This window comes from Dromaius novaehollandiae, chromosome 1 (assembly GCF_036370855.1).
Source record: "Dromaius novaehollandiae isolate bDroNov1 chromosome 1, bDroNov1.hap1, whole genome shotgun sequence".
NCBI classification, from domain to species: Eukaryota; Metazoa; Chordata; class Aves; order Casuariiformes; family Dromaiidae; genus Dromaius; species Dromaius novaehollandiae.
In genome coordinates, this window is record NC_088098.1 from 119,473,601 (window position 1) to 119,491,977 (window position 18,377).

The window sequence follows — 18,377 nt, forward strand, 5'->3', positions numbered from 1 at the left end:
GTCTGGAAAAACGTTGTTTTCTGTAAATTAATTCAGATTCAGAGCAGGGATTTGAACCAGGCTATTTGCAATTCAGGAACTGCGTTAGCAACCAGGCTATGGGCTTTTCCAAGACACTTCTCTTTCTCTCTCTCCTTTTTTTGTAAATCTCACTTTCTTTCTCTCTCTTTCAGCTTCTCAGTTTCTCTCTCCCCTAACATATATCACTTCCCCACTTCACCTCCCCAGATTCAAAAGATTCTAGCTTTTCTTTTTGTTCTTGTCTTTTTTTTCCTGTGTCAGAATTATACACTTGGAAATTTCATTTATTTTTTTAAATGATTGGTTTGCTTATGATCATAACATCTTCCTTAAAAATGAATTTCACCAGAAGAAAAGGGCTTAAAATTTCAAGTATATGGCTAGGAAGAGGCTATTAAAAATATGATAAAACATGTTAATTGTAAATTTTGTAAAAACAAAACAAAACAACAGATAAATAAGACCTGACAATCTAAGTTTTGTGAGTGCTGTTTAGGGGAGATAGATAGGTTTCAGAATCCTTGGGCCTAAGGTTTTTTGTTGGTCCAAGGACAATAATCATCTGTTCAAATTTCCTTACAATGAATGTGCATAGTCTAAGAAACCATTTAATTGGTCTCCATAAAATAATATGAAAGCAGTGTTGGCACTTTAACATAAACCAAATATTTTGAATGGAAAATATCAGATTCTGCTGAACTCACAATGGTTGTGTTAGTCCTATTCTTTCCTGTTAGTACATTTGCCCTTAGTGTTGCGACCCTCTGTTAAGGAGACGGAAGTGTGCTAGAATCCTACTTTTCAGGGCTATGTGACTCCGGGACCAGAGTCTTCAGTGGTATGAGGCTATTTTTTCAATGCCACTGGGGTAGTCTGATGCAAAAAGAGCACAAGTGCCTCAGAAATTGCTTCCCTAATAAAGGTGAATGTACTTTTAGGTGTTATGGAGTTAATATGGGTTCTCGCTTCTCACTTGCACTCTTATCTGCTATTAGCATAGCAGAAAATGGAAGAGGCTGTAGAAGGTGGAAGTAACCTGCATGTCCTTCAGATACGGTGACTTTTGCTTGGACTTTTGCCCAACCCCCTTACTGAAGGCTCTTCAGTTGCTTCCCAGTAGCCTGACTTCTTTCACAGTGCAGGGCTGTGTAGAGCTGACCTCATCTTGTATCCCTGAGGAATGGCAATATGGACCTCTCAAACTAAAAGTGGGAGCTGTTGTGTCTTCAGCTGAGCCACCAGCCCTCTATGGTGGGGGCTGCAATAACGTGTCACCTGTGAGTGGTACAGGACAAGACCAAAACCACTCCTCTGCCATTGGGATTTTTAGACACTTGAGAGATGCACATCCAGTCACAGGAGTAAACCTTTGCAAGAGTGTTATTCTTTGAACCCAGAGGGATGGTTTTTAATGGTGTAAACAAATATGGAAAATTGCATGTTGGAAGGATCCATAACACACATTTTTCTAAAACCAGTATCATTTTGAGTTCTTGCTGATGCTGTATGAAGTAGTCAGATTGACTTCATGTCTTGTTGGAGGTGCCTTGGTGAAGCTTCTACCCTTGAAAGTAATCTTCGTGGTAGAATAAATGTGAATAATGAAGATGTGTAGTGATATTCCCTAGGCTGATGTTTTGGTATATCCCTTACTAGAGTCATATCTCCTCCTCCGTCTTTGCATTTCACAAAAATAGTTGATGCGTTCAGGAGAAATTAGGGTGTCATTGATTCAATCTTTTGGTTGAATTTCAGTTTAGTTAATTATGCCTATCTTCATTCCCTCCGTTTCCTTTAATAAGATGCATTATTCTTCAATTCCTCTTCTAACATGTAGTGTAGAGTTCATCCGGCACTACATAAGCATTGTGTCTCATACTAGAGGTAGCTGTGCTTTTGGATCCCTTAAGGTGGAAAGTATTAGATACATGTAAAATGATATCACTTGCTCAGTAAAACTTTAAACAGAACAATAACAATAATTAGTAAAAAATACTAGCAAATGCTTATATCTAGCATTTTCCACCGTTCTGCTTTTCATTTAAGGTACAAGTGGTGTCAGAGTGGGGAAGTTATGAGAACTGAGAAGGGACTGTTTTCACTGGTCAAACTTGGGAGTGACTTTTTTGATGAACAGCATAAGTTAGTGGTCTTCATATGTTTTTAACCCATGAGTAACAATAGTCAACCGTGATATTGCTACAGGCAAGGTCACAGTTCCTTAGCTTCAGCTTTAATATTTTGGTATCCTATGGCTTTGAATAATGTTGGAAGATGTGATGGGCAGCATGTTGCTTGCTCTCTGTCGCTGGAGATTGCTGCTATAAGCAACTTCTGTTTCTGCTTTCACTCTACATCTGGTGTAGGAAGGAAGTGTGAATACATGATGGCCTCAATTTGCCTTCAGTGTTTGCCAGAATTTATCTGGAAAATATTTTTAAAGTAAGAAAGGAAAATGGGTAGCTTTGGTAGGAAGCTGGCTTGGCTGCATCTTCATCAAAAATAAGCCAATGCATGTGGGCGAAACACAGAACAAATGGCTACTTCTGTGCAAACATCTCCTATGAACTGGGCTGGTAATTATGACAACTAGCCTGACATTAATCTTTCTGATGCCATAGTTAAGCGGCATTATTTGATGTCTTCCCCTTGTATCTCATGCAGCGGTGTGCTGGAGAACTGGCCCAAATAGAACAGAATGGAGCTGCTAAAAATGGTGACTGTAGCTATCTATGCAGGGCTGGTGTAATCCCTTTATCCTGGATGGCTTCGGCAGGTTTTCAAATCACTGCATCCAGTCTCTTTGTTAATATGGACTGTTTTAACTTGCACTTTGCCAGTCTGAGCAGTCTGAGAGAGAACCCTCTCCAGGGCAGGCTGATAATGACTGGGTAGAAGAAGTGGTCAATATCAGAGTAATGAAAAAGAGCCCAGAGGCTGCATGAGTGTGAAGGGGAGGTAAGGGAAGAAGGGTTAAATAGTGAAAAGACATGGGGCTCAGGACAAAGAGTCTGTGTTTGGTGCTCTGTGAGTATATTGTCTTTTGATCTTATATGTATTTTTGGTGAGATGCTTTTTATACTTCTACTACTTGACAGTCGTTTTTCTGGAAAACACAGCGTTCAGTGAACCTGAAAATATCCTCTGCTCTTTGGGATGTTACGTTCATTTATTTGCATATTTCATAAATTTCAGAATGGTTTCAGCTAACAGACTGCCATTCTCTCATCTTCTCACCCAAAGGTGATGCGGATGTTTGAAACCTCTGTGCTTACTGCATGTATCAGAAATACTAAACATTTCATCTCCTTGATATCTCTTCAGTACCACCTACTTCCTGGAAAATTTGGAAGCCTTGCATTTACCACTTCAAATTCTCTGCCAAGTTCCCTTCACTTTCTTTTGCTCCATTTTTGTCTCACACGTTTATTATATGGTGACAAATGCAGTTTTCTTCTGACACCACAAAATAGATGTGTGAAACACACACACATGTTCTAGTAAGAGACTGCTCTTTATTTCCTGGCTCCAGTTGCAAAACATGAGTCAGGGTAATGAAGGCTGTACCGCTGTGAGAGATGTGTACTGTGCATCCTCAAACTTTACTGGCTTTTGCTAAGATAGTGGGGAAAAATGGCAAATCTGGTTTCTTTGATTTCTTTAATCATGATTTGCTCCTTCCCCAACGTATCTTTTTTTGTTGTTGCTTTCTGATCACCATTCCCCTCCATTGATTGTATTTACTTACTTTAGAGATTGATGCTATCATTGACAAGAAATAAAATCCCTCCATGTCCTAAACCAAGTATATTAGCCCTCTGAGGGAGGTCCAGCACTTTTAGAGAAAGAATCTTTCTTCTATTTCCATTTTAATGCAAATGAGAAACATTACTAGTCCATTTGCTATGATTTCCAAGCATTATTTTCTCTGCATTAACTGGTATCTGATGTTCTAATGTATAATTGTATATAATGACCGAACAGGCTTCCTACAAGACTCTGGTGACATAACACACCTTATTTATATATACCGGTTTTAAGTTTTCTGTACATGTCCGTGGTGTGTAGGCAGCCTCGGTGCAATACAAAATCAGAGAGATCTTTTGTGAACCAAGGTGGAACAAGCCCCAAGTTACAAGTTAAAAGAAAAACAAAAATAAGCAAGCAAGCAAGCAGAGAAAGCTGAACACATTATCACTTCCTACTGAATCCAAACAGTATAGGAATTTGATGGTAGAAATATATATATGACAAGCAGTTATTCTGCTGTTACCCATGGCTGATTGGAAGCATCAGGAACTATGGTACTTCCACGTCAGTTGTAAACAGAGTTTTGGTTTGATTTTTTTTTTTTTTTTTTTTTAGCAGTTTATCCCGCAAAGTTCTAATGGCTGAGTTGCTCCTGCAATAGAATGAGAAATAACTGGGTGACATGCTGTGAAAAATTTAGAAAATGAGAAATGCTCTCCCATTTTCCAAACAGAGAAGAAACAACACTAATTTCATTAGGTGAGGTGGAACAGACAATTAAACTGGACATGCTTTTAATTTTGAAGCTAACCAGATAACTGATGCCTTTTGCAAATGTAATGACTATTGAAGTGATTCCTTTAAAGTGAAGCAAAAGCACTGGTTTTCCTTTCTAAAATTAAAGCATTTACCTTACACAAAGTATAAGAAATGTTACCTGTTGCCTCCACCATTCCTTCTAGGATTACAACAATTTCTAGCTCCTCTTTGGGCAACTGGGCTTTGGAAATCTCCCAGAAAGGACTCTGCTGGTTAATTTCATGGCTGATGATCAGTGGTGAAACCAAAAAGAGACGATCATCCCCTGTGTAATAACCTACGTTGATATCTGTCTGGTTGAGTGGTATAAATTCCCCCTCCTTTGTCTGTTTGGATTTGATCAACTTGGCTCGTATTGATGCCTCTACAATATGTGAATTTCTAAGGTCTCCTACTCGGAACATCAGACACAGCTTTCCATCCCGCATGGAAATAACTGCGTTTGTAGAAAAAACCAAGGTTTCTGCCCTCTTCTTGGGTTGGGATATTTTCACAAACATGCAGCCAACCATGAAAGCGTTGACGATAGAACCTAAAACAGACTGAACTAAAAGCAGAATAATTCCCTCGGGACACTTGTCCGTGATGACCCGGTAACCATACCCAATGGTGGTTTCTGTCTCGATTGAGAATAAAAAGGCTGAGACAAACCCATTGAGGTTGCTGACACATGGGGTCCACGTGCTGTCCCCTATATGATCCATATCTCCTCGCACGTAGGCAATTAGCCACCAGATCATTCCAAAGAAGAGCCAGGTCACAGTGTAAACCATGACAAAAATCAACAGGTTGAACCTCCACTTGAGATCGACTAAAGTAGTGAAGATGTCAGTCAAGTAACGGTAAGTCTCTCTGACATTCCCATGGTGGACGTTGCATTTCCCATCCTTCCTAACATACCTCTGGATTTTTCTCTTGGCACATTCTTTGTTTATATTTTTTGGCAGATCCTCTCTAGCTTGTTTGGGCAACTTTGGCTGATGAATAGTGACAGGGCTCTCTATGTCCTGCTCCATTGAGTCTTCTTCCAGTACGTTAGCTGCCATTAAAAACAAACAAACAAACAAAAAGGCAGGCATTATTTTTCTTATTATTTCTCTAAGTCAACACACAATTTCTTCCTGTATTACTGGCATGAAATGGCTATTAATAAATCAAATCATCATCCTTGTTCTTTGCTCCCCTATCAGATGCACAAGGCAAAAGTGTAAATGATGCCGAGCATACTCACTTAGCTTACCGCTAAATAGAAATACGTTGAAGGAAAAATCTCTTTCTTGTTTCCTATCTCATTTCCTATCTACACCCATATTTAAATTCTGCAAGATGTGTTTAAACAAATCTTCCCCCCCCCCCTTTGCAATTTAATAAATGAGATTTCTTATGCACTAAGAAAGATCTTCTGGGAGATAGCACAGATATAAATGAGGAAATGTATTTGCTTGGGGGCTTCAGTCACCAAGATGAGCAGAGAAAATGAGCAATTGTTGAGCTATTTTTTCTATCAATTGCATTGCTATGGGGAAAGTATTAACTAAGTATAAGTAGTTTAAAAAATAAACATTTTTTAAAAAGAACCAATCCTGCTCTTGTGGAAGAAAACGTGAAATATATAGATCAAGAGCAATTCAAGCATATTCCTATGTAAAATCAATCTTACTGATACTGAGACAGGGAAATGTGTGACCTTCTCCCAGTAATGTAAAGCATACAGTACTGCAGAACACAATTTAATTTTAATTCAGTATACCCGTGGCCTTTCACTCAGGTGTACCTTTCTCTCTAATTATACAGTGTTCCCCCATAAGTGTCTCGCAAGCATTTAAAAACCAGAAATGATGGTAACTGCCTTGTTTTCTTTTTGTTTCTCAGCCTTTAGAGAGAAATGGCTTCATTACTTAATAAGTAATGGTTCTTGTTATGTTAAGTAATGGTTAAGGGTTCTTGTTTATGTGCAAGAAAGAAGAGTTTACTGAAGAGGAGAGCAGTCTGATCAAATGCATTCTGCATGCAGCTGAGGACGCAGTGAGGTCTAGGGTAACTCTTGTCTCTTTCTTGGAAAACCTTCTGCAGCCTGGGGCTAGTTCCTGTGGGAATTTTGTCTCTTGAACTCCTAATTTTCTCCCTTTGAGCTAACTGCTGTTCTGTTGCCATGCTGTGAAGAGAAAAGGCTACTCCTGGCTCTGTCTACATGGCTAGCTTTGAATAAAGTGGCACTGATATGACGCTGTGTCGACGGCTTCCAGAGATGCTCTTCCTGACTAGTCAGGGCTATGACTTGTGCGTTGCCAGTGCATTCTGCTATGACCTCAGTTTACATTTGTTTGCTGCACTAATGGCGCTGGGGAGTGAGGAGCGGGCTGCCAGCTCCTGCTGCAGGGTGTCCTGTGGCAGAGAGCTGGGCACGTGCACCTCGTGACAGCTGTCAGCCCAGCGAGGAAATGGGCACACGGAACCACCAGAGCATTTGCACCAGCAAGCGTGGGTGTCTCCATATGGGACTGCCCAGGGCAGTATATCTAAACCCTGGCGTGCAGAGGACTGCTGCTGGGGAAGGCTTCATCTCTTCTCTGGAGAGGGGACTCACACCTGGGAGAAAGTCATTGCAGCTCAAAGGGTGGTCTGGTCTCTTAGCAATGTGTGCTTTTCAAGATATGTGGATTCATTCCTGTGGAGAAAGATCACTGGTCCCTGTAAAGTTTTAGGAGTGACTCAAATACCCAGGAAAACCTGGGTTAAAGGAAAGTCCCTCCCTCTGGCCCGCTCTGCTGACAGCCATGCCTCTGCTCAGCCCCATAGCCTGCCCCCTGTTAAAAGAAAGGCTCGGAGGCTGGCAGTAGCACAGCCCCCTGATAGCAGTTCTGTGCTGTAAGACTGTGCACTCCAACCTGTGTCATTTTTGTGGTTTGCTACTGTGTCTAAAAAGAGTGTTATTGAGGCTGATTGCAGTGGCAGCACTTAAAGACATGTTCCAAACCAGTCAGTTCTGGATGAACTTATCCCAGTTGGTGACAGTGTGCCTACTTGGATTATCACTAATGCTATATAATGTATGATGAAATAAATACAATAAAAAGGCATTAAAGGAACCTTGTGAGGCAGACTTAAGCCAAAGCCAGAAAATTTGAAGTTAAGGCTTCACACTTTATGCTTAACTCTCTATTGTGCCTAGGGAAATTTCAGTCCGCAAGAGCTATCACATCACTGCAGTAATAGACCCCTCAAACAGTCATGAACAGCCTATGAAGCCTCTGGCTTTTGAGGCTTTAATACATTGTATTTTAGACTAGCAATGTTAGTTTAACGTGGTTCATTATATTTAAAGCATTGTGACTATTTGCTTTTCCTTCCCAATTAGAGTCTGGCGTGAGCACAGAGACAGGGTGCAGGCATCTGCTGTTACTTTGACAGTACACCTTACTTCTGTGCTTTCCATTAAAGGAAGCACGTCCTTGAACTCCCCGCCTGAGCATCTCCCAGGCAGAAACTGCAGAGCTTGCTAAAAACCACCGCATCTCCTCTGGGAAGAGACACAGGTGCTGATTTTATTAATGGCATCAGAGCAAAACTGAAGGGACGTCCCCATTCAGGGATGCTTACCATTCATATGCTCCATCATTTAGCCTGCTTTGTATAAGGTGTTTTTTCCTGTAGAAGTAATTATTAGCAGTTAAGCACCTTTTATTCATATAACAAATTTTACCGATGCTTTCAACATGCTTCTACATCATAACCACCTTTATCTGCCTTTTACCATACCTGAGCTGATCCGCAAGTAGAGGTTAGGGCTACATTTTCTCAAGGGGCCATAGGTTTTGTAGCAGGAGCAAGGAGCCTCTGTGTCCCGCAGCACATGGTGATGGGCTGACACTGTCACTGTAAGTGCTCTTCAGAGACCTGCCCTTCTAACATGTGAGTATTTTCTTAACTTTGAGAGGTTGTGCCCGGGCTGAATCCAGTCCGGATATGTAAAAGGACAGCTTCTAATAACCAAGCCTAATGACTACATTTAACCTAAACCTCTCTCGGTATAGCACTTTGCTAACACTCTTGCAGACATTTTAATCTCTCTGGAGGCATCTGGCCATTTTGTAAACTCTTCAGGCTCTTTCCAGTGCTGTCACTTTTCAGATTTTTAGTCTTTTTCTTTTAGTCTTTTCTTTTTTTTTAAGTCATTTTCTGCTTGTCCAAGATGGCATTTTACTCTTTACCCCACACAAATGCCCCTATTATGAGATCCAACAAATACCTGTATGGGGAGGTTTCTAGATCAGAAATGCAGCCTGTCACCCTCTCCTGCTCTGAGGTCTCGCTCCAGAGTGAACCTTGGGAGCAGCAATTCCTGAAATAAGTGATCCAAGGATAGTGCATCTGTGTGTTTCCATGGAAATGCCTGATGAACAAGTTTTAAACACATGGCAGGATCCCTGTTCACCACTGAGGCTGAGGAGCAGCCAGATATTGACTTGCGCCTTTGCCACAAAATGCTTTCACTAATTATATTTTTACTTGGTATCAACCCAATTAGCTTCTGCTGTTTATTTCATTTAATTTTCTTTTCAGTTATATAATGGCTGTCATGATTCCAGGAACTGAGGAGTGAATAGCTGCTATCTCACTTGAGAGCTATTTTTTGCTCTCTCTGGTTTTCTTCAAGGAAAAAATATATACATTTTATTAACCTGCAAAGCAAAAAAATATGCACTCCTTCTGCACACCTGCCCCTTGCCCAGTAAACATTGTTTGTTTCAACGTAATGGCCAGGTAGCAATAGCGTGCCAATTTGAAGTATTCTGTTCAAGATATTTGCTCCAGTGAGTCCCTTAGGCAGACACAAACAACATGTAGGGGATTTCAGTGGCTTGTTTCATTTTCCAGCAAATAGCAAGAAGGAGTTTTCAAAAATAAGTCCCTGACTGGTTCACTTTTGTTTTGTTGTATCAGTACATACTGGCTTTGTGTATACCAGTAAGTTAAATATGCCCTGGCCTATTCTTTAGCATAGAGGCTAAATGAAGTGGTACAACCCACGTCCGCACTACTAAACTCTCTTTGTTTCCAGAGCGGGGTAGTCTCATGCAAACTGCTTATTGGGAATGGTCCATGCCCCATGCTAACACCTGAAATGTAGCCAGGAATTGTGTGTACTCAGTTCTGTACTGGCCAAAACCATGCCAGGGGCTTTTCTAATAATTTTACTATACAGGCAGTCAGGTTTTAGCGCTCAGGAACATTTAATTTTCTAATAAAGATGCAGCCCATGATACTAACCTGGTCTTGCCTATTCCAGAACAGCCTTGGAAAGGCACAATCCAATTTGTCCAAGCACATATTTTTACTTAGAGTCTGTGGAATAATGTGAATCCAGTGATAACAACAAACTATGAGCTAGCTGTTCAGGAGATGCTCTCGTGACCTTCATGGTTGTGAATACAGCACATTCATATGATTCCTAAGTGACCATTTTATCATTTTCAATGAAATATTTTTGTACTTTGGAAGTGTCTCAGAGATCTTGTCACGGTGTTATACAAATGAAAAGGAGATACGTAAAGTGTGTACCTCTCTAAATGTAATATTCATAGTCTTTTTTTGACTGTACACTGTATTAGAATTGTCCTACTAAGGATAGTCTGCAAAATAATTGGGAGGTCCAACAGAGAATATTGCAAATTATAACTCTGATCATTTTGTAGTATGAGGCTGTTATAGAAAGCTGAGTAAGTGTTCTGCTGTAGTTTGGTAGATTAATTTTATCTCATTTAACTTGTGAATGGTGTGTATGCAAATATATTAAGAATTCCCCAATTTCAAAAAATGGTTTATAGCCTTCATATTGTTCTCATGGACTTTCTTGCACTTATATAAATGTCAATCAGACTTAGTTTCGACTGTGATTTCTGTTTGCATATAATTCTCTACTTTCCTGATATGATGAGGGCAACCTTTAAATTAAGCAGCTGCCAAAGGTGTTTGCATTTGTAAGGTCCAAGCTTGCCTTTTGTGAGTAGTCTTCAGTATTCAACTCAAATTTGCTGTGATCACAAGCCATCCTGACAGTGAACTCATCTGTGGATTATTTGACAGTGCCAGCTGGATATTTCTGTTCCCCATTGTCCCTGTAAGGTTGTTAGCCTTTGACACCAGGAAAAAAAAGCATCGTACTGCATAGTACAAGAAAATTCCTGCAATATTCAGTTTCCTGCTCTATGTCTCGGTCTTTTTTGTTTCTTTTCTGGCTTGTCATACAAAGAGAAGTGAGACAGAGGAAGCAGACAGGGAGCTGTTGAAATGCATTGCCTGATCTCTGGCTTGTTTTAGTCACTGTTTCAGAGCTTTGTAAAATCTCAGCTCTGATGAGCATTGAGGGCACAGGAACAGATATTCCCAGAAAAGAGGGGGATTTGCTTGTTTGATGAACTCAGCCTGTATTGCTCTCAGTGAGACAGGTAATCTGTACTGAGAAAGAGTGTGTATTATTAGTGAGTATGAGGCTGAAGATTCTTATTTACAGAAAAATGGAGCCTTTTTTGATTTGCTAATAATTGTAAGCAGTCATTACCGCAAAATGTGGATTTTCTTCTGAGTATCATTTTATGATCTTGTCCTGTACTGTTGAAATCAATGTGAGATTGTCTGTTCACTCAATCGGGAATGCTGTCTGGTCTTGGTTTTATGTTCAATAAACACTGACTTGTCAAATTTCAAGTACCAAATTGCTTATTTGCACACACAGAATCATAAATATGAAATCAAAGGCAGTATGCATGTGATTTGAATTTATTTTAGGAACAGTTTTTACCAGAAAAGAAATGCAAATTGAAGTGTGTTTATCATTAGAAAAGTGGCTGTAAGGATTATACCTTGTTTTTTCACACTACCTGCTTCATTACTGCCTTCTAATCCAACTTGATAAAAATAACTTTCTACAATTTTCATTTCTTTTAAGCCTGTACAGCTGCAAGAAATCAGCCTGAGTAACACTTTGCCTCCATGCAGTAAAAACATTTCCATTCATTTCTGATTCTTGGCCCTTTCATTACTGACGGTGGAAAATGATGCTGATATATGAATTAAAAAGAATACAATTCCATTTTTGATAGTCATTTGACCTTGTAGCTTTTGTCTTGGATTCTAACCAATTCTGATACAGAAATTAGCACTAATGGATCTAGAATGCTGTTTAAATATTTGTTTTGCTAATAGTAGCTGCATTTGAAGCAAAGGGAAGCCAGACAGCCTAGGTTTTGTTATGTATGTAAGGCAGTGCAAAAAGACTACAGATTCTGAACCTGCAAAGACACGTGGAAACTTTCGATTATCAATATCTTACTGGAAACAGTGACTTACATTAGACTGAGGATCCCAAATTGACTCTGGCTAGAAGCTGATGAGCTGAGATCAAGGGTGGAGAAAGACACAGAGAAAAGAAAATGATAAAGGGAAACTGATAAAGGGAAACATTACTGATAAATGAGAACATACCCCTGTCCCTTATCCCTGTTTTGTGGTCAAATTCTGAGTAATGTGAAGAAGTAAAAGCTGCTGCAATTTTACTTGCATGCAGCTGTTTCAGATGTATCTCTGTAAATACACCTTCACGGATTCAGTGTCTCTGTGTCCATCATCCTGGACACTGGTGTAGTTTTGGAGGCAGCTGTGTGAACTTTGCCTGTCCACCCTGGAGGGACTGTGACAGCCAGGCACTCACCTCTGCTATCTTTTAGCAGACTTATCTGACATCACTTGAGCTGCTTTATCACTAACTGTAACCATAAGCACATAGAGAAGGATGAGACTTCAGGAGGTGTCTAAGTCTACCCACTGCCCCAAGGCGGGACCCACAAGATGTGTTCTTCTGGGCAGATACATGCCTTGGTCGTGACAAGATGCCACAACGTGTCTAGCCAGTTTGTTCCAGTCTTCCTGACTTCAGTCTCCCTTGCTGTAGTGCTTGTCAGATCCATAACTGACATACAAAACAGCCCCCTCAGAAGTACTATTTCTTCCGAGCAGGTAGGAAAGACACGAACGATGCATTTTTGCACCTGAAAAATGCATACTATTGTTACAGGTGCTGCTAGCAGCGGAGGAAAGTCAGTGGCACAGACAGTTCAGGTGCTTCACCCTGAGTTGTGCAACCTGGCAACATCAGGCCTTATGCCATTTCTACTATTTGCATGTGGCAGAACAACTGACAGCTGCTGTAATATGGATCATTACTGCTTCACAGTGCTGACAGGCCTTACTGGCTGCAAATGCTGGCCACATGCTTTACATCCGAAGCCTCTGTGTCGGACAGATGTCTCCATGAGTTGCTGTTAAGTATCATTGTCTGATATGCCCCTTGAGGGATTTCTTTTTGCAGTTACCTAACTCCAGCTATTTCTGCCAGTTACTCTCATGTGGTGCTAATGCCAAAATTTTTGCTGGTCAGTTGTTCAGTATTTCCTCAGAGATATTGTAAGAACTGAGGTTTTCATCTCTGTGTGGTGTATATGGAGAAAGAGAAAACATGAAGAAAATATACTGACCTGAGTATTATCAATTTTAAACTGTTTGTGTTTACGTGCTCTAGCTGCTGCACTATTATGTAAGTGATGTATGTTTCCAGTGATGACAACATAGCTGTTTTAACTTTAAAATCAAAGAAACTTTTGGGTTGGAAGGGACCTCTAGAGGTCTCTAGACCAACCCCCTGCTCAAAGCAGGACCTGCTTCATAGTTAGATTGCATTACACAGTGCCAATGACAGGAGTTTCCTCAGCCTCTCTGGGCCCTGTACCAGGGCTGCACCACTTGCATTGCGAACTTTTTTTTTTTTCCTTTATATCTTATTGCAATTTCCCTTGCTACAGCTTGTGCATTTGTTGCTCCTTGCTCTTTCCCTGTGCACCTCTGAGAAGAGTCTGGCTCCATCTGCTCTGCAGCTCCTCTTCTGTACCTTAGCTGTTGATTAACAGTTCAGCCTTCCAGGGAAGTGATGTGAGGGCTGGTTAAATCACGTTTTCGCCACATATTTTCCCTTCTGATTGTGTGGAAAAAGAACGTTTTTAAGTTTTGTGAGCAGAGATGAGAAAGAATATTTCCTTCCTCTCATGGTATTTTTCCTCTTAAAAATTTCCCACACTGAAAGCACTAGAAAAAATATTAATACAGATCAACTCAACTTTTCATATAGATAACTCTGAATCACTTAATTCTGCACTGTAATGTCATAGATACCTGGGGAGTGCTCCTGGTTGTTTCTGGAAGCTGAAGTGTAAATAGGAGCTTAGCTGGCCTTTCCAACGCCGACTATCCACATTGCTTATATGTTAGCATGCTGCCTGCCTTGGCTTTGGGGCATGCCAACTAGTGCTCTGAGACAATGCTTGAAAATGTTTTGGGAGATTGCGTGTGCCAAGGACTGTTCCCATTAGACAGCATGGCTGAGATGGCACCAGGTTTGGTTTCCTTCACTCTTGTCTGCCCATACTAGCCCAGCAAGCTTTGCTCCCTCAAACATCTCCACAGGCCCTCCTGCCACCCTCTGCATCAAGCAACACATAGCCTTGGTCTGCAACACAGGCCTCATGTTATTTCAGACAGTCCGAGGTGTTTACACTGACAATATAATAACGATATCTTAAGGCCAAGAGACATGGAGTCCAGGCAAGACCCAAGGCCAAGTGCTCTGCAGTGTGGACATGGACAGTCTGTACTACTTGCTCTCAAGGCTGGAGAACAATCCCTCACCCTGTTTTATTTAACACGGTAGATACAGTCAAAATGGTGATGGTCCTGGTGCTTATGTGAAAACTTTAGAAATCAAGGAGTCTTGCTGTTGTGCTGGTCAAAGTCTGTCTGCCCAGACAGGTTACTAAAGTGGAGATAAATACACACTCCCAGAAGTAGTTGCTACTGCCATTTTCCCACCTTCCTGTTGGCAGGAGAAGCCAGCAGGTCCTTTGCCCTGCAATTTTCTAACCCAACCCTATTTCTCTCCCTGTTTCCTTCGCTTCCTGAAGCAAGTGTGGTTCCACTCAATTTCTCATCCTTGGGGCAGCCAAATACAGTTTTGTCTGCATTGCTGAACAGCCTTGAGACAGCTCTGTGCCTGAATAGTCATACAGCCTCTTGGGCATATAGTTCCCCCCCAACTCCATACAGTCTCTTCATGCTGAAGAGACATATCCTGACAGCTTGCTTTGCTTTGATCAATGAACTATCATAAATGTAAGGCATAGGAAGAATGGAGAAGGATATTTTTGTCGAGAAGCAAGAACTAGATTCAATCAATATGCAATACCAGTTCACTGAAGCCTGTAACTTATGCAATGAAGTAAGCCTGCACACTGAGCTCAAGACTTTCTAGTACTTCCCTACAGAAAGGGGCAGGAGATGCTATATATTGATCAAAATCTTGGAGCCTACCAGCCTACGGTTAGGGGATCTGAGGTGACTGAGAGTGTTTAATTTTCCTCTGTAAAACATCACCTACATTGAGCAAACATTTCCTAGTTCAAGATGACCTTCCACTAGGGAGAACACCTGGCTCTGGTGCACTGGACAAGCACACGTGCTATCATGCAAAGCAGACATTGCTGCTTTGCAGCCAGTACTGCCCATCAATAACCTTCTAGTGAAGCCAGACTTTGGGAGAGCAGTTTGAATGCCATTAGTGAAGATGAGGTGTTTGAGCTAGAAAAAAAATGTCTGTTGTTAGGTCTGTTTTTTCAAGAAATGTGGACTGCAGAGAACAAGGTGACTTTGAAGCACAGATAACTGATTCCTTCCTGCATTCTTTAAAGAATGAAAAAAAGTCACAAACTTTCTTCCTTAAATTATGATTTTTTTCTCAATTTCTATCCATCTGTACTCCAAACAGGTTACCCCCCAGTCACAGACGTTGCCTAAGTATATTGCTGATACTGTTGCATGAAATTACAGAAGGGGCTGGAAAGACTGGGAGAAGTGAAATAGCCAAGAACTTTTGTTAATCTCTAGTAATGGGGCTTTCCCTCATGATAGCTTCTTTGCAGTCAAGGGAAGATTTCAATGGCTTTTGCTTCTAGAAAACAGGTATTTCAGAAGAGCAAGGCACTTCTCCTGTACAAACACCATGGCAGGTTTTAATTTAATTTTTTGTACCCTTTTGAACAAAGAACACTAAAATTAATTATTCTCCTAGGTGCTGGGCAAACCACATTTCTGTGATTGTGGCTGTCTCTTGTGGTCATGACTTCTTATATGTATACAGCTCTTTTGTTGTTTGAGGTGAGGGACATTCTTCTTTATCTTTGCCTTTGTTGACTTTGTTAGCCAGCCTGGGAGGAAACAAAAGGGAGCAAGCAAACTACTGCTGCTAGCTATGATTTGTTATTCATTACTACCTGCTATTGCTATTGCAGCAGAGCTAAGAGGCTTCAGCCAGGATGGTGTCTGCTTACCTACCCTGTTGAAAACATGCGGAAAGGATGAGCTCCAGAAAGCTCAGAGCCGAGGGGCTGTTATGTTGCATCTTGGAGAAGCATCTAACCAAAGATAGTTGTGCTATTACTCTGGTTTAGTAGGGTTTTATACACTGCCTGTGCTTATCTGGACTAGTGTACAAAGCAGTGCTGAAACCAGGCGTTTGCTGTCTAAATGGCAAACCAAAGTGAGAGCTGGGGACAGGAGAGGAGCAGGAAGCTGTAAAGGAAGCAAAGATCTCAAGGAAGGGGTGGTGGCTAGTATGTGCTGTTTTTATTACACATCAAAGGTTTATTAGGTGGGGTAATGTTTCATTTTGCAGTTATGTGCTTGTTATGTAGCTGTATATCTGACTGCACTGATTCTGGGTTTTACTTAACTGCAGACAAAAAGGCCACCCATGTTTTGCTGAGCAGCCCGGTAGGAAATAAGTGCTGCTGCACTGTATTTTTTGCAAGGCAGAGGCAGCATTGCATTTTAATAGTCACATTGACACTGATGAAAATGTTCAAATATTACCTCACATTGTCCTGGGGACCAGGTGGCCTTCCCCTCCCCATTTTTACTCAGTTTTCCTTCTTGCAATCACTCGGTTTGTCTGAACAGCTTCCATGTTTTTTTTTCTATCCCAACCTCTTCCATTTCTTGCTGCAGTTGATCTGGTACTCTAGCTGCTTCTCAAGCTAAATAATTAGGCCATCACTAGCTTCATCGGCTTTCCCTGCCTAAAGAAATCACAGAGAAAGACAAAGATGTATTTTCTTGCTACCCACTTCCTATTTCTAGTCCACGCAGTTCATAGGCTGGAGAGAAAAAAAACAGCTGAGAAATAGGCATAAAGTGACATTTAAAAAAGAAAATTTTAAAGACCTTCATCATTTCAGCTGGGTCAGTGTTTCGTTTCAGGTTGTGATACTTCGATAACCTGGAATTGGTAGGTGCAGAATAATACTTCAGCCACTTCCTAAAGAAATGAGCCTTATCCATCACTCTGTCTGGCCTACTCCCAATCACTTTCAAACTTTTGGCTGGTATTTAGGCTTTTAGAATTGTTTTAGAACTTCAGTTAGAAGGAAAGGTAGATATATCAGCATTTGACAGTGGAGGGAGGGGGGGCGTTTCTCCAAAATACTAAGTTCCTACCAGTGTCATGAAAACAAGCTTGGTAAGTTAACCACGCTACCAGATGCCACAGAACCTATATACAAGATGGAGATGGAAGATACATTCTTTTTCATGAGTACTGCTGCTCCCAAAGTTACCCTTTTCTAGTCAAACATTTTTTCAGATAGCCATTTCCCACAAAGTCCATGTGAGGTATCTACAAAAACATTGCTCCTGCTTTGTGTGGAGCCAGCAGTGTTGTATGCTCTAGTTAAGAGCACAGCCACAGGCTGGATCTGCCTGAGGCACCATATTTGATAGAGGGACCTTCATGTTCAACAACTGTTTTGCTCAGTCTGGAGTGTGTGGCTATATCCACAAAGAAAACTGAGTGTAAGAAAACTAAACTGACCACTCATGCTTTTTTAAAAATAAATGATTTAGTTAAATCAGAACAAAAGACTAAGTGAACAGGCTTTTTTGGTCTCAGTCTAGACTTTTTCTCATTTTTGTTTAATTTGAATGAAAAACCATGTACCTTTGCTGCAATGAGCATCATGTATACAAAATTTTATACCCATCTACATATGAATTTGTTAAAAAATAGATCCAGACAAGTACAATCTCAGACCCAACACGACTGAAAATATGTCACACACACAAAAATGTTTCCATGTCAACAAATAGTAGCTTTCTGTCCTGGAATAAACAATTCAGTAGTGTCTAAACTACCATTTACTATGTTATTTCACTTAAGCTACATAACAAATGAAATAGGTCTGTAAACTTGTCTGAAAAAAAAAAGAATCAAAGGACTTGTTGTGAAAATGCTATAATCGCTATTATCCTTTTCTATAGGGAAATAGGTAGCAGAAAAAGAATTGTAAGCACTGAAACATTTTGAAAATTGGGTTCAATTTGGTGAATAGGATTTGCCAAAATACTTAATGAGGGAAAGGACATTTAATTTCAGACTTTTCAAAATGTGGTGTTTTGTCTGTGAAATACTGAGGTCTAGGAGCTTTTTAGCAATAATCTTAGAATTCAAATTTACACTCACTTTTTCCATGGTAACTTTTTACATAGTTTTAGAAAATGAATAAAGTTTTTTTTTTTAACCTTGCTTTAGAAAATTAATAAAATTGTTCAAATGGATTAAATAACCTCAAAATGGGGAGTCATATGAAAGATTTTTTAATGGTTATTTTGAGTTAGGCAGGGGTTTGCTG

At 40.5% G+C, this 18,377-nt stretch overlaps 1 protein-coding gene across 2 annotated transcripts in view; it reads right to left on the reverse strand.

The window, feature by feature from the left end:
* The window catches only part of KCNJ6 (potassium inwardly rectifying channel subfamily J member 6), a 162,679-nt gene that overhangs the window by 38,637 nt on the left and 105,665 nt on the right, over positions 1–18,377 (reverse strand). For both annotated transcript variants that reach the window (XM_026121514.2, XM_026121516.2), the window contains one exon: positions 4,709–5,629. In XM_026121514.2, coding sequence (XP_025977299.2) covers positions 4,709–5,606 — 898 coding nt within the window. In that variant the 5' untranslated portion in view covers positions 5,607–5,629. The remainder of the gene's footprint in view (positions 1–4,708; positions 5,630–18,377) is intronic.